The following is a 15,368-nucleotide window of genomic DNA, read 5'->3' as shown; positions in this document are numbered from 1 at the left end:
ACTCCTCTCTCTCTCTGTCTGGCTCTCTCTCTGGCTCTCTCTCTTTCTGGCTCTTCTCTCTCTCTCTCTGGCTCTCTCCCCCACCCCCGTGTGCGTGTGCGTGTGCGTGTGTGTGTCTTGCTCTTCTTTTCAAACACATAAAAATAGAGTAGAATAAAATAAAATAAGGGAAAAAAACATGCAGAATTCTGGGGCTACAACCCTCTGGGCCAGGGCCTCTCATCCAAGTCTTTCCTTGAGAACAGAGGTGCGAACTTCCGGGGTAGCAAAGCCAGAATCGCAGTGACAGTGACCACAGCTGGTATCTGAGGACCCACTTGCTACAGGGTCTCTGGTGCATAGTCTTCTGGAAACCTGACCATTAACCCAAGACCAGTTCAGGCACAATTGAAACACCCACTCTGCATAGCTGAAACGGTTAAGGAATTTGCTTAAAAAGCACACTTAGGGGCCAGTGCTGCAGCACATGTAGTTAAGCCATAGCCCGCAGCACCGGCATCCCAGACGGGCGCTGGCTGGAGTCCCGGCTGCTCCACTTCTGATCCAGCTTCCTGCAGACGTGCCTGGGAAAGCAGCAGAGGACGGCCCATGTCTTCGGGTTCCTGCACACACGTGGGAGACCTGGGTGGAGCTCCTGGCTCTGGCTTCAGCCTGGCCCAGCCCTGGTCACTGCTGCCATTTGGAGACTGAACCAGCACATGGGAGATTCTCTCTCTCTCTCTCTGGCCTGGATACTGTGGGCATTTGAGGAGTGAACCAGTGGATGAAGACCTTGCCCTCTGTTTGTACATCATTCTCTCAAACAAAGAAAAATCTTTAAAAATAAATAAGTGAAGAGGGTACCCAAGGTGGGACATCCGTGGGAGCACTGGCCTCCGTGGAACCATCAAGAAGCCTGCCATGGCCCGCCCACCCAGCAATGGGCGGGGGTTCCCGCACCACGGATTTGAACTTAAAAAAAGGATCCATTGAAAAATAAGTGTCAGTTACGGAAAACCATAAATGTACACGGAGGCATTTCAAAGGTCCATGGGAAATGAAAAGATCGCTTTGGTGCCCAAACATTGAAATCCATGTGTCGGAGGGAGCACCACAAAGTTCAAGAAAGATGCATTTTGCAACAACACTGTGCGTGCACGTCTTCCCACAGGATCTAGGGAGCGTTGTTCCTAACGACACCCTCTGCTAAAGCCTCCTTGCAGGTACACGGTGAATGGGTTCTCGGACAGGTGCGTGGCACGGTGGTGCAGGTGCCAGTTAGGACCCCACACCGAAGGGCCCGGGTTCTAGTCTCGGCTCCACTTCCAGTTCCAGCCTCCTGGTAACGCAGACACGGCAGAGGGTGGCTCCAGTCCCCGGGTCCCACGCACGGACGTGTGAGAACGGCACTGAGTGCTCGGCCCCTGCCTTCAACCTGGCCCAGCCCTGGCTGTTGTGGGCATCTGGGGGGTGAACCAGCAGATGGGAGATTTCTCCCTCTCTCCCTCTCTCCCTCTCTCCCTCTCTCCCTCTCTCCCTCTCTCCCGCTCTCTCTCTCTCTCTCTGGCTCTCTATGTCTCTGTCTCTTTGCCTTTCAAAGAAATTCTATAAATAAGTAAATAGTTCTGAAAAGAAGTCTTGGCCAGCTGCGACAGGGAACAGAGAATGGAGCTTGTCTCCGGGGAGGTGGGTTCCAGGGAAGGAGTGTGCCCAATGCCTCATTCAAGTCTGGCTTTTCCCCAGTTATCGGGAAGCTGGGCTCTGCTGGCACCCTCATGAGCTCTCTTCCCTGGGACTCGGTCCCTCTTACGGCCACCCTGCTTCTCTTTGTCCCTGACTGTCACCCCCGCCCTCCCCCTACTCCCGAGCAGGACGCCATCCACCTCCACCTTCAGCAATGGGTCCCTGACCCCCCGTGCAGCTGCGGTGCGGCTGCTCCCCGGGCTCACTGCTCCCCGAGGGGTCCTTACCCACATCCACCCGGCCCAGGCATTCACGACGCGCGCCCAGAGAAGTGCCGACCCACACGGGCTGCTGGGAACAACCAAAGGAACACAAGAAGCCGAGGCAGACAGGTAATAATTAACCACTTACTGAGTTTAAAGCCATCCTGCTCTTATCAGCAGCATCAGGCAAGGGGAGGTATGCTGGCCGTTCAAGATGACCTGGGAGAAAGAATTACAAGATTGTAATATTTCCATGCGGCTGAGTTTTTAGAAGACCAATCGAGAACGAACCGGAAGATTCTAGGTGAAAGTTACCTCTCACCGGGACCAAGTGCAGGTTTGCCCTTGACCTTCATCCCCCCCCCCCCCACGCCTCGTACACCTGAGCAGGTTGCAACTCTGCCGTGCTAGGATACTTCGAACGCTGCTGGAGATGTCATGAAAAGGCAAGTTTATGCAGGTGCAAGAAAACCTCAAAAGCACATTTTTCAGAGTACACGTTTCCGTGAACGTGTTGCAGTCCCTACGTAGGCATGGATTTCCCTGAGTTCAAAGCAGAAGCCCCCGCGGGTCCCGGGCTTGCTGTGCGGTGGGGAATGGGGTGCGGTCGTAACTGCTGTGGCCAGGAGAGCCTCGCCCTGAAGGAGGGTCCGTCCACACCACCTGGGAGGGCCCCTAGCCCTGCCCGAGCTCAGCCTCCAAGCCCCACTACACCCCACAGGCTCACATTGGGTGCTGTGCTGTCCGCCCCCCACAGGCTCACATCCGGGTGCTGTGCCGTCCACCCCCCCACAGGCTCACATCTGGGTGCTGTGCCGTCCGCCCCCACTTTGGATGCAGCTGCCCAAGAACAGAAACGCCCCAAGCACCACCACCAGGGGGACGTCCAAACCCACCAAGTTCAAGGTCAAGGCAGGCCCAGGGGGCAGCTCCCTTCCAAGAGGTGTCACTGGCAGGTGGTGGAACCTTCCAGAAGGCTCAGGTTCCTCTGCTGACGGCCAGACAGGGTCGCCAACACCGTTTCCCGCGGTTGAAGATCCAGCGAGAGTGTGACCAAGAGGAGCAGCAGGTGCACGGTGCCCCGCCCCCACCCGGGCAGACCCTCACACGTCCATGTGTGTGGCAACTGGCGCCAGCAGGCGGTGTGGTGCTGAACAGCACAGACAGGTCCCGCTGGGCTTTTTAGAGAAAGTCCTCTGGAATTTTCCCCGTTGTTAATAGCCATAAATGTCTAAAAAAATTCTAAAGAGCACACCCATACCCGCTGCATCTACCCCCTCAAATCCAGGAAAGAAATCCAGGGCCAAGCAGTTCGACCTTTTCCGAGACGAATGCTCGGCCTGCGTGGAGCCGCCTGTGCGTGGCTAACAGAACCCACAGACACGGCCACGGAGACGCTTCGCGGCAGAGCCTCGGCCCTGGCGTCGCTCGGACAGAGAGGCTCTGCTCTGCCAACCTCTCTCTGGCTCCAGGACCTCCCAGCCGTGTGTGCACGTCCTCGTAAAATCTCGTCCCTCAACAACCCTGCCTGGCAGTTGGGCGAGACCGCCCCCCCCAGACTCACCACCCCGTGCACCCCGTCTGATCAGGTTCCTGGTCCTGCTCTGTCCTGCAGGGTCCCCGGCCGCCTGCAGGGGGCATCGTGCTGGGTGGGTTCAGCCACTGTGTCCTCCCACCGTTTTCCATCACTGAGGGACCCCTGCCCTGCTCCTCAGATGCAAATCCCCATTTGCCTATGCAGGGGGCAGCCCAATCCCCGGCCCCCATGCGGTGGTCCCTGCCAAGGGAGGGGCGCTGACCCCTCCCACTGGGCTTGAAATGACCAAGGAGTATTTCAAGAGATGGTCGTGGAGACCACCAGCCACACAGCCATCTCCCCACGGTGGGGCAACAGCCTGGGGCGCTGTGGGCTTCGGTGCTGGCCAGAAATCTGCCGTCTGCATGAGCCTGGCACACAGGAGGCGCCGAACAGCAGCAGCAGCTCGGCGTCACGGTTGGGGGGGCTCACGGCCTCCAGGACTGGACTCCGGGTCCAAGCCAGGAGTGGCCACTCCACAGCGGTGACCTGGAGCCCTCATCTGCAGGTGCAGCCCCACAGCACCGTCGGGGGCAGCAAGGGAGCCGAGGCCAGCGGGGCGCTAGTGCCCAGCACTGACAGTGCTGCAGAAACCCGAGTCGCGTGAAAGTAGTCGTGCGGCTGACAAATGCTTAACCACCTGCTGGGGAGAGGGGCTGTCCAGTGGCATGCGCCGATTCGCATCTAGCCAATGTCCCCAAGCCACTGATGCGAGTCCACCGGCTCCCAGGGCTCTCCAGAGACAAACGCCTTCCCACCTCCTAGGCGAAGCACCAAACAAACGGCCTTACAAAGCAGCAGCCCGCCGTGAGTCGGATCGCGAGCAAGCCCCCTCCGCTCGGGAACCCCGCCCTGAGCAGCCCACGAATGAGGCGCTGGATCACTCGTGTGCTCTTCGTGTACAGGAAAAACAGAAGAACCCAGTCCTGCTAAGGCCTTCGAGATCCGGGGCAGGTGCGTGATGCGGCTTGGGTGGCCACACCCACACAGAGCGCCTGGGTTCGAGTCCTGACCCAGCTCCAGACCCCACCCGGAGAGGCAGCCAGGGACGGCTCAAGGAGCTGGGTGCCTGCCACCCACTCGTAGGCCCAGATGGGAGTTCCTGGCCCTGCTCCGGCTGTTGCAGGCATTTGGGGAGTGAAACAGAAGATGGGAGATCTGGCTGTCTCTGTGCAGCGTGTGTGTGTGTGTGTGTGTGTGTGTGTGTGTCTGTGTGTGTGACTTTCAAATACAAATGAAATAATTTTTTTTAAGTTTTTAAGTTTCACGACATTTTAAAGATTAAAAAAGCCTTTCTGGTACAGGGCGGTGCAGGCGGGAGGGCTCCCCACTCACAACGCACCACCTGAAGCCTTTAAACCCAGGAGATACTAGCAGCGTGCCTTTCCTGCCAGGTAGAGGGGGCTCGGGGGCTTGGCACCCACACCCCGAATCCCGCAGCCCCGTCTCGGAAGCAGCAAGGACCCTGGTACCTTCCCCAGAGCACGCCCACGGTCCCGAGCCCGCGTTCTCACCCTCAGGTTTCCCTGCTCCCAGCCGCAGCTCTAAGCCCGCTCACCGGCCGTGGGTCCGGCTGGGATTTCAGGAAATGAAGATTTGATCCCCTGGCGGCTTTCCCAGGTTAGCCGCCCTCTGAAAGCAGCGAGGAATCCGTGCTCAAATCCACGCTTGCTATTCATTCAAGATCCCGAACTGTGAGACACAGACAGGAAAGGCGGGGGCACCGGGAGCCGGCCCCCGGGAGCAGGGCCCTCCCAGGACACCCCTCACTCGTCCAGCCGTGCCCCGCCCAGACAGCAGGTGCCGAGGCTGGCAGGACTGCGAGAAGACAGAGCTGTGTGATCTGCAGCAGCACAGGCAGCGGGCGAGGGCCCCGCGGGGTCACATCCGAAGGCGGAAGTGTCCAGAGGATGAAGGCAGCCCCGCTCATCTTCAAAACGGGCATTTCTGGGGCCGGCGCCGTGGTGTAGCGGGTAAAGCCACCGCCTGCAGCGCCAGCATTCCACATGGGCGCCAGTCCTGGCTGCTCCACTTCTGATCCAGCTCCCTGCTCATGCACCTGGGAAAGCAGCAGAGGACGGCCCGAGTGCTTGGGCCCCTGCACCCACGTGGGAGACCCGGAAGAAGCTCCTGGCTCCTGGCTTTGGATTGGCCCAGCGCCAGCCATGCGGCCCTTTGGGGATGGAACCAGCAGATGGAAGACCTCTTCCTCTGTCTCTCTCCATCTCTGTAACTCCACCTTTCAGATAAATAAATAATTTTTAAAAGGGCCATTTCCACGCCCTCACGGGGTCGTCAGCTGCATCAGCTAGTTTCTGAAAGCAGCAAGATCCACGGGAGGAAATGAGAGACAGCTCCCTTCGGTGGTCGTCCCTTCCTGCCACTCAAAGGGCCCGGATGATGGGTCTCGGCACTTTGGGGCACTGTCCTTCCAATGGCAAACAGCAAACGCGGCTGACACCGCGAAGCCCTCCCGGGCGGCCGCCAGCTCCTCCCCGGCACGGGCACTGAGTGTCCTCCCATCACAGCTGCGTTCGCTCGCTCACGGTCCACTGGGGCAGTCCTTTCTTTGCACAGTGAACCGTGCCCGGCTGCACGAGGCACAGGGTCGACCATGGGGGTCAGTGTGCACCCCAGGGCACGGCGACATTCTCCCACCCAAGAGCAGTTTCTACTTATTGCTGTCTGTCTCCGGGGACCTCAGCAGGGGTCTACCAGGGAGTCACTTTGAAAAAAAGCCAGGGCAGCACAAATGAGGCCGGGCTCAAGGACTCCAGCTCTGACCCAAGAGGGACGAGGCGCCCGTGCGACAGCAGGCGCAAGCTGCTGGCAGTGTGAGGATGACCAGGCTGGATCCCAGAGCTGGCACTGGAGCACAGCGGGTCGGGCCACCGCCTGTGACACCGGCACCCCGGATAGCAGAGCACCGGCTGGGACCTGGGTGCCTTGTCTGAGCACAGCAGTGCCAGGCACGCCTCCCCGAGGCACAACAGACAGGACAGACCCTGGAGCCGAAATCACCGTGCTGGAAGCCCCTCACACGGGGACGACGCGCCGGGACATGGACGGTCATGGACGGTGGCCGTGGACGGCAGCAACAGTGACCGAGAGGCACTGCTTGCCCTGCCCGTGTTCCTTCCACTCGGTCCCAAGGAGGTGACACACGTCCCGGGGAAGGAATGGGGTTGAGCCCCTTTTCTCTCTTTTTTCCAGTCTAGCTTTGCACCGCACAAAAACAGTGTTCAGGGATTTTTTTTTTGTAAGATGAAATTGAACAGGGAGAGACAAGAGGCTGGCACCTGCTCGTCCCCAGCTTCCCAAGTCGGGGGCAGATGGTGACCCTGGAGGGTGCCAGGTGCCCTGAGCTGAGAGCACCCCTCACCTAACAGGAAGGGACCCCCGTGCTCTCCTGGACGCTGCGCGTGGGCCACTAGGGGGCGTGCCAGCAGATCTGTAAGGGTTAGTGAGGGAGCAGTGTGGGTGCCCTGGGGAGCTCCCAACACCGGGTCACAGCAGGAACGGGTGCTGCGGGGCAGCAGGTGAAGCCGACGCCTGAGACACCTGCATCCCACCCATGGGTGCTACTTCAAGTCCCGCGGCTCCACTTCCCATCCGGCTCCCCGCTGATGGCCTGGGAAAGCAGCGGAAGACGCGCAAGTGCTCGGGCCCCTGCACCCACTTCGGAGACCCGGATGGAGCTCCTGGCTCCTGGCTTCAGCCTGTCCCAGCCCCGGCCATTGTGGCCACCTGGGGAGTGACCAGCACATGGAAGATGTCTCTCTCTCTTTCTCTCTCTCTCTCTCTCTCTCTCTCTCCTTCTCTCCCTCCCTCCCTCTTTCTCTCAACTCTGCCTTCCAAATAAATAAATCTTTTTTTCTTTTCTCTCTCTAGTCATCTCTGTGCATTCGAGGCGGCAGCGACCAGAACGGTCAGAAAGGCAGGCTTTGGCTCACTACGGGAAACCCACGCCTCCACCGTTAGAAAGTCCAGCTCCGCACGGGCTCCCTGGAAAGCCATGAACTCCTCAAACCAAAGGACCTGATTCATGCCCGCAGCTGGGAGGGCAGGGGCGGGGACACGTTTGGTGCGGTGGGTAAACCGCAGCTGGGGACGCCACGCCACACCCCACCCTGAGGGGCCTGGGTTCAAGTCCCGGCACCGCGCCTGATTTCAGCTTCCTGCCAATGACACCCTGGAGGCAGCGGGGTCCCTGCCACCCATGCGGGAGACCCAGGGTGAATTCCTGGCTCCCGGACACAGCCTGGCCCAGCTCCGTTGTTGTAGACATTTGGGGAGTGAGCCAGCAGATGGAAGATCTCTGTCTCTCTCTGTCTCTCAGCCTTTCAAAAAAATCAAAATAAAATTTTAAAATCAATTTTTAACAAACCTGAGTCACAGCTAGGAGACCATTGCTCCAGCACATTCCAGACAAGACCAGGTTCTGGCCGAGAGCTCAGACGCACGGCCTTCCGAAGTGGCACTCATGCCTTCATGAACCTCTCGCCGCTGGATTCACTGGAGAATTCTGAAGACCGAACCCCAGCTACGAGGCCCTAGAAACACAGCCTCCTGTGCCCTGAGGTCAGGCCTGAGGCTGCCCAGGGGCTGCGTGGCCGCGAGGTCACACCGGCATCTCGCCAGGACGGCCCCTTGGAAAGCAAGGGCTTGTCGGGAACTTGGCACTGGGGCAACACCGCGCCTGGCTCCGTGGCCTGGCTCCGTGGCCTGGCTCCGTGGTCTGCCTCTGTGGTCTCTGCCAGCTCCACTCTCCCCGGGGCACACCTGTGCAACCGTCAGTCCTTGCAGAGTGCCCAGTTCTTCCACCTGGCCTGCCCTTGCGTGAGCTCCCGCAACCACAAACACGCGGTGCCCGCAAGCATCTACAGCACGCTTGTCGCCCCTCCCGCCCACCCCCCAGGGACGCCAATAACTCACACCTGGGTGCCCCCCCACCCCACTCCCCTGCGCCGTGCCTCCAGGGAGAGCTGCTACACACTAAAGTCCTTGCTGTGCACACGGCGAGCACCCTCGCCCCCACCCAGTGCTCCTCACTCTGCCCCAGAGTGGCCTACACCCCAGGCCCCCTGCGCTGACCACTGCCCAGTGACTGGGAAAAGCCAGGGGCCTGGCTGGGCTGCCCCCTTCCACAGCCCAGGCTCCATTCTGGGGCACCTCGCAGAGCGGCCTGTGTGACCGGCTGAACCACAAAGGACCATGGACCTCTCCCCTGGCTCCTCCCCAGGGGTCCATAGCCAAGGTGACCCACAGCAGGGTGCAAGGCAGGGCTCCCCCAGTCACCCTCTGGGGACAGTCAGCACAGACCTCAGCGTTCAGTTGCTGGCTGGCCATGCACCCGGCCCCTCTGCAGTCACCTGACTTGTCCTGGGGCTGGCCCAAGGCCGGGGGTCCTGGCACACGCCCTGGGTATTAAACAGGAGCTGGAGCAGCAGGCAGAGGCTTAGCGACTGTAGGGTGCGGGAACACCCAGGGCGAGGCAGAGGGAAGAAAAGCACCCTGGCTCTGTGGCTCTGGGGGGAACTCTGCAGCCCCCAGGCCCCACTGCCTGCCAACGGGGCCAGTTTCTGACTCACCGCTAACCAGCATCAGCCGGCCACTTGAGTGCCCAGTCACCCGTCCTTTCTGCCTCAGGGCCTAAGGCTCAGACCTGGCCGGTGGTTCCCAGACCCAGAACCTCCTGGCAGGCTTAGGGGGGAAAAACAGGTTCCTGGGCCCCACTCTGAGCCCAGTGCAGCAACTGGGGCCAGGGTGGTGACCCCGTATCATGGCACCGGTCCCCCAGGAAGCCCACTCCAGGGCAGGGGTCACCAGCCCAGACTCCTGGCCAGGCCACCACACCTAAGCCGGGCACAGAGCAGCAGAGGCACACTGACGGGTGACGGTGACAATGACCAGCGTCCCGCACCGTGTGTCGGTCTAAAGGACATTTGCACCAGCAGGCCTCTACCAGGGAGACATCAGCTCCCCATGAGCCGGGCACTCCTGGCCACGCCCTGTGCCTGCACGAGGGTGCAGGAGCCCAGGTGCAGCTGCAGGCACGGCTGGTTCTGAGGCCACCGGGCCAAGTCCCTTTCCAATCAGGAGGCCCTGGGCCTCGTCCTCAGCCCGCTTCTCTGCTTTTCTCCACTCACCAGGGCAACACCGGCCCCTCCAGGGGACTGGGAGCATGGCGGGGTGGGGCGGGGGCAACACTCTGCCCTCGGCCACCAACCCCTCCTAAGTCTCCAAAGCAGGGCCAGGCTAAGCTTTGGCCTGCAACGCCAGCATTCCACATGGGCACCAGTTCGATTCCTGGCTGCTCCACTTCCAATCCAGCTCCAGCTCTCTGCTGTGGCCTGGGAAAGCAGTGGAGGATGGCCCAGGTGCTTGGGCCCTGCACCCACGTGGGAGACCTGGAAGAAGCTCCTGGCTCCCGGCTTCAGCCTGGCCCAGCCCCAGCCCCAGCCACTGCAGCCATTTGGGGAGCGAACCAGAGTATGGAAGATTCTCTCTCTCTCTCTCCCTCCCTCCCCCTCTCTCTCCCCTCCTCTCTCTAACTCTGCCTTTCAAGGAAATAAAAATTAAATCTTTTTTTTTGACAGGCAGAGTGGACAGTGAGAGAGAGAGACAGAGAGAAAGGTCTTCCTTTGCCGTTGGTTCACCCTCCAATGGCCGCTGCAGCCGGCGCGCTGTGGCCGGCGCACCGCGCTGATCCGATGGCAGGAGCCAGGTGCTTCTCCTGGTCTCCCATGGGGTGCAGGGCCTAAGCACTTGGGCCATCCTCCACTGCACTCCCGGGCCACAGCAGAGAGCTGGCCTGGAAGAGGGGCAACCGGGACAGAATCCGGCGCCCTGACCGGGACTAGAACCCGGTGTGCCAGCGCCGCAAGGCGGAGGATTAGCCTAGTGAGCCGCGGCATTGGCCGAAAATTAAATCTTAAGAAAAAAATCCTCCCACTCAGAGCCTAACAGTGAGACACCGACAGCCCTGTCAGCCCAGGGTGTGCCCTTGTGGGTTATGGGACCTTGGGCAGGAGCCCCCGCCTCCGTCTCCCTAGCGTGAGTTCAGTGCGTCACAACAGCTCGCCTTGGTGCCTGGCTGGAAGGAAGGGGAAAAAAGGGAAGGAAGAGGCAGGGTAGGACAGGGCGGGGCACAGCAGGGGCCACCTCACCTTCAGAGGCCATAATACTGATGTGGCCAAAGAAACGCCTTCAGTCAAGGTGACTTGGGCTCAGGGTGGGGCGCACGGTGCCAAGCAGCCAGTCACGCAGACTCCAGGGTCTCCATGTGGCGAAGCAGAGCACCCTCGGCCGCCCTGGGGGTGTGGAGGCCGGGGAGCTGCTGGGGGCCCAGCTCCCCCGCAGACATCAAAGCTGAGGCACCAGCCGCAGCCCCGACTCTTAGGGTGTCCCAGAGAGCTCCACTCTCACCCACCCATCCGGGGCCCCAGAGGCCTGGGCGCAAGCCCCTCCTCTCCGGAAGAGTCCCCTCCCCCGACTCCCCCTCACCTGTCCCCACCCTGCACTGTGCTGGGACCCAGGCCCCGCCCCCCAAGCCCTTCCTGGCACCCCCCAGCGGCTTCCAGCCCCCTCCGGCCCGCAGGTCCCGTTGGCGCCCTGTCCACTTCCTGGAGAACCTTCCTTCCAGACCTCCCTGGCTGGGTCAACAACCCTCACCTTGCTTTAAGTTTTCCAAACACCTTGTAAACCGCTTCGGGGCCTCTGTAATTTTCCACTCCTGGGGGCGGTTCCCCCAGCTCAGAGCCCGCAAACACCCTCCCCGGATTCCCGCACATATTCACCTGCAGGGCCCCGCAGACTCTCCCCGCCAGGCCCACCTCGGGTGCCCTGAGGTCCCTTCCCAGGCAAACAAGCCAGCCAGATTCCTCCTGCGCAGGCCCGCCCCGGTGCATTCCCAACCAGACCCGGGCGGCCGCCGCGCGGTGCCCTGGAGCAGGGCGCACCTGCGCTCCTCTCGGCCGCACCCGCCCTGGGCGCCTGGCGCGCAAACGCCAGCACGAGCCTGTGCCAGCGGCCACCGGCACCCTCGGCCTCTGGGGCGTGGCTGCACACACTTGCGGGCTGTGGGGTGCTTCTCCAGCCGGGCCGTGGGGCCTCGGCCTGGGAGCTCCCCGCCGGGCCACCCTGCCACCTGCCGGCGTCCGGGCGGACGGGATGCGGTGGGCCGAGGCTCCGGCTTTCTCGCCCGCACGGAGCGCACGCCGGCTGCCCCCGCGCCCGTCCGCCGTCCCGGGCTCCAGCAGCGCCTCCCCGGGCCTGAAGGGCGCTTACACCGCGCCGGCCGTATCGTTCCCGGCATCTCAGCGAGTTTCCAGTTTCTCCCCTCCACGGTCGGGAACCCGGGAGCAGAGTTCAGGTAACACTCGTGCGGCAGCGATTTTCTCGGAACAAAGAAACGGACCGCGAATCCGGCCGCTTCTGGCCCGCACGCGAGCTCCTCGGTGGGGGCCAGGAGCCCTCTCCGGCCGAGCGACCCCACCCGGGGAGGCCCGCAGGCACCTTCCTCTGCGACCCACCAGCCAGAGACTCGCCCGGCCACCTGGGGATGCCAGCCGCGCGCCAGGGGCCCCGGGCGTCCCCTGCGAAGGGCTCTCGGCCCGGCTCGGCCCGCGGGCGAACGTAGCTGCCGCACCCCCGGCGCTCCCACCTGGCTTCACCGCCAGCCAACACGCACCCAGCGCGAGGACGGGGGACTCGGGTCTTCCCCGGGCGCGGGGCGCGCAGGGGCTCCTCCCGAGCCCGGAGCCACGCTGCCCGGACCCCAGCCCCGGGAGCGGGTCGCGCGCGCCGCTTACCTGGCGCGCTCGGGGCCGGCGCTCCCCGCCCCTTGCCCTTCCTCCTCCGCCTCCTCGGGAGCTCGCGTCTTCCTCGCCCGGCGCCGCCGAAGCTCCCGGCCTAACCCCCACCCCCCGCTAGCGCTTTAATCTCAGGAGGCGGCGTCCGCGGGCTCTGGGCGACACCCCCAGCACAGGTCCCGGGCCACCTGCGGCTGGGGGAGGGGACAGCCCGGGGGCGGAGGCTGCAGGAGGTGGAGTTTCCCTGAGGGGAGCCCGGCCGCGCCGGGACGCTAAAGGACTCCTCCGGCAGCTCTTGGGCGAGAGGGGCGCGGGATCGCCGTCCCTCCGCCCCGGCACCTCTGCTAGGGCGACAACCGAGCCCCCGTGTGCGTCCCGGGAGCCACCGTGGGCGGCCGGCCGGCCGTGGCGTCTACCAGGCCGCAGGAGGCGCAGCGAGGACCGCCGGCGCGGGAGACCCTCCGCCGAGGCCCGGGCCGGCCTCCTCCGTCCTGGGGCCAAAGTCCCTTGGCCTCGTCCCACATCCGAGTTGAAAGAGCTCCCCAGGAGCGGCCCGCGGGCGGCACCGGGCCTGAATGGGGTGCGCCGGGGTGGTCGGAGGCCCTGCCAGGTGTGCACTTGTCGGGGTGCGGGACGCGCACCCCAGAAACGCGGCCGCGGGAGACGCGAATCTGCCTCCCGCAAGGAGTTCTCATCTTGCTTATCTGGGACTGGGAGCCGCCCTTGGGGCTCCCACTTCGCGTCTGTTAGGCACTGGGTGAGGGTGCCCGGGCCAAGGGCTGACCCCCAGACGTTTCCGATGCCCGAGCTCCAACCCTGGATTCCTTTCTGCACTCGCACCCTGGGGCGCTCGGGGCGCTCGACGGGGAAGGTGAAGACGCGGTTTTTGGATGCGGCGCCTGACTTTGCACAGTACACTTTTTCCATGAACTTCTGGAAGACTCAGTCCTCTGTGCTTTTCTTCAAGTCTCGGATTTTTGTGGGATCCCCTTCCTGGCGAGTGGCGTTTGCCCTGTGAATGCGTCTTATGTCAATCTAACCCGCTGAGCCCGCCTCCAAGGTATGCAAGTCCATGTGGTTTGCTTTCAAAGGAGGAGGAAGAGGCAGAAAGCCGGATCTCACCAATCAAGGCTGCCTTGTCTTGCCTTCCTGTCCCTGGCAGCCACACCTCACCCCGTGCTGCCCAGGTGTGCTCTGCCCCCTCCCCCCCCCCCCAAGGCCCCTGAGGACAATCCCACCCAGGCCTCAGGTCCAGCTGTGTTCCCATGGCAACCCGCTCACTCCTGTTTTGCCGGTGTGTTTGCTGCCTGCCAGGACTGACCGCTACGTCCACTCACACACTGAGTAGCATGCGCGTCTATCCGTTTAGCCCTTGCCCAAAACCCAGTTTCCACAGTCAGAACCCACAGGAGATCCATACATAGATGATAGGAAGACCGATCGATAGGTAGGCAGATGATAGACTGATCGATGGTTAGATGGTATTTGGTGCGTGTGCATATAAAGGGATGCACAAGGCTCAGGTGGCTACGAGGCTGTCCCAGGAGCGCCTGTACGTTGTTCAGAGCTCTGAGAGCCAGCACGTCATGGACGTACGTCAAGCCCCCGTCTGAGGCCCTGAGAAGCGCTGAGAAGTGGGCATGCGGCGGGCAGGAGGGGAGGGTGGCTCCCTCGCGGAGTGGTCAGGCGGAGGGCACTCCGACCCCCCTCCACCTCTCTGTTGGACTCCTGCTTTCTTCCTTGCACTCATGTCGACCAGATACTCCCAGGATTCACGCTCAGCCTGCGCTCTGGGCACCCCATGGCTCGGTCAAAGAGCAGCCTACAGAGTGCCCAGCACCAGGCCACCCGTGGGCAGCGTGGCGCCCACACGCAGCTCCTTAAACCCGCTGAACTCCAAAGGCGATGACTGCTCGAGGGATGCGGTGCCCGGCACACAGCAGGCGGATGCCTTCCCTAGGGGAGCAGGTGGCGTTGTGCGTCCCGACACCCCAGAGCTTACACCCTGTGAAGTCAAATCAGTAACCGTAATACGGTGAGATAAGGTTAACACCGGTGTGTGATAACAGAATAAGAGAGGAAAGCAAACAAAGACACACAGAGAGAGAGAGAGAGAGAGAGAGAGAGAGATTATCAGAACAAAATAAGGAGGAAACTCGACCCTCAGGACGCCCCTCATTGCCGTAGTGGTCGCAGGGGCAGAGCTGGTATGATGTCTTCCGCCACCCGTTCTGTAGTTGCCTTTGCCTTTGCCGGCTCCTCAGCTGGTCGGGTTCTTCACCTGGTGATGGACCCAAACCTCAGCCACCCACACTCATGCCTGGTGGTATCGTTAAGAGTTTTCCACTGCGGCTGTCGCTGTGGTGTAGCTGTGGCATAGGTAGAGCTGCTGCCTGCAGTGCCGACATCCCACATGGATGCTGGTTCAAGTCCTGGCTGTTCCACTTCCAATCCAGCTCCCTGCTATGGCCTGGGAAAGCAGTGGAAGATGGCCCTAGTGCTTGGGTCCCTGCACCTGCCTGGGAGACCCGGAAGAAGCTCCTGGCTCCTGGCTTCGAGTTGGTACAGCTCCGGCCATTGCAGCCATCTGGGTGTGAACCAGCAGATGGAAGACCTCTCTCTCTGCCTCTGTAACTCTGCCTTTCAAATAAATAAATCTTTAAAAGAAGAAGAGTTTTCCATTGGCTTAAACAGAAACATGGTATTGCCAGGAGACCCCTCAGCCCTCCAACGTATCCCAGACACCGCGTCTCACCTGCCTTGTGGAGAGTAGTCTCACTTCTCCTCGGCAGTCCGGATCAATCACCCCCACCTTGGGGCCAGCGCTGTGGCGCAGTGGGTTAAAGCCCCAGCCTGCAGCGCTGGCATCCCATATGGGCGCTGGTTCAAGTCCCAGCTGCTCCTCTTCTGATCCAGCTCTCTGCTATGGCCTGGGAAAGCAGTAGATGACGGCTCAAGCCCTTGGACCCCTGTACCCACATGGGAGACCTGGAAAAAGTTCCTGGCTCGTGGCTCTGGATCAGCTCAGCTTTGGCCGTTGCAGTCATTTGGGGA

The 15,368-nt window shown here is 61.8% G+C and overlaps 1 protein-coding gene across 3 annotated transcripts in view; it reads right to left on the bottom strand.

The window, feature by feature from the left end:
• TMPRSS2 (transmembrane serine protease 2) overlaps positions 1-12,402 on the bottom strand; it is a 33,449-nt gene extending 21,047 nt beyond the window's left edge. The window contains 2 exon segments of one of the 3 annotated variants that reach the window (NM_001386128.1): positions 2,074-2,144; positions 12,315-12,402. In NM_001386128.1, the coding sequence (NP_001373057.1) occupies positions 2,074-2,088 (15 nt within the window). In that variant the 5' untranslated portion in view covers positions 2,089-2,144; positions 12,315-12,402. 3 annotated transcript variants of the gene reach the window in all.
• Between the last annotated feature and the right edge of the window lie 2,966 nt (positions 12,403-15,368).

This window comes from Oryctolagus cuniculus, chromosome 4 (assembly GCF_964237555.1).
Source record: "Oryctolagus cuniculus chromosome 4, mOryCun1.1, whole genome shotgun sequence".
NCBI classification, from domain to species: domain Eukaryota; kingdom Metazoa; phylum Chordata; class Mammalia; order Lagomorpha; family Leporidae; genus Oryctolagus; species Oryctolagus cuniculus.
The sequence above is the reverse complement of the archived record's forward strand: the minus strand, read 5'-3'. Positions and strand labels throughout refer to the sequence as shown.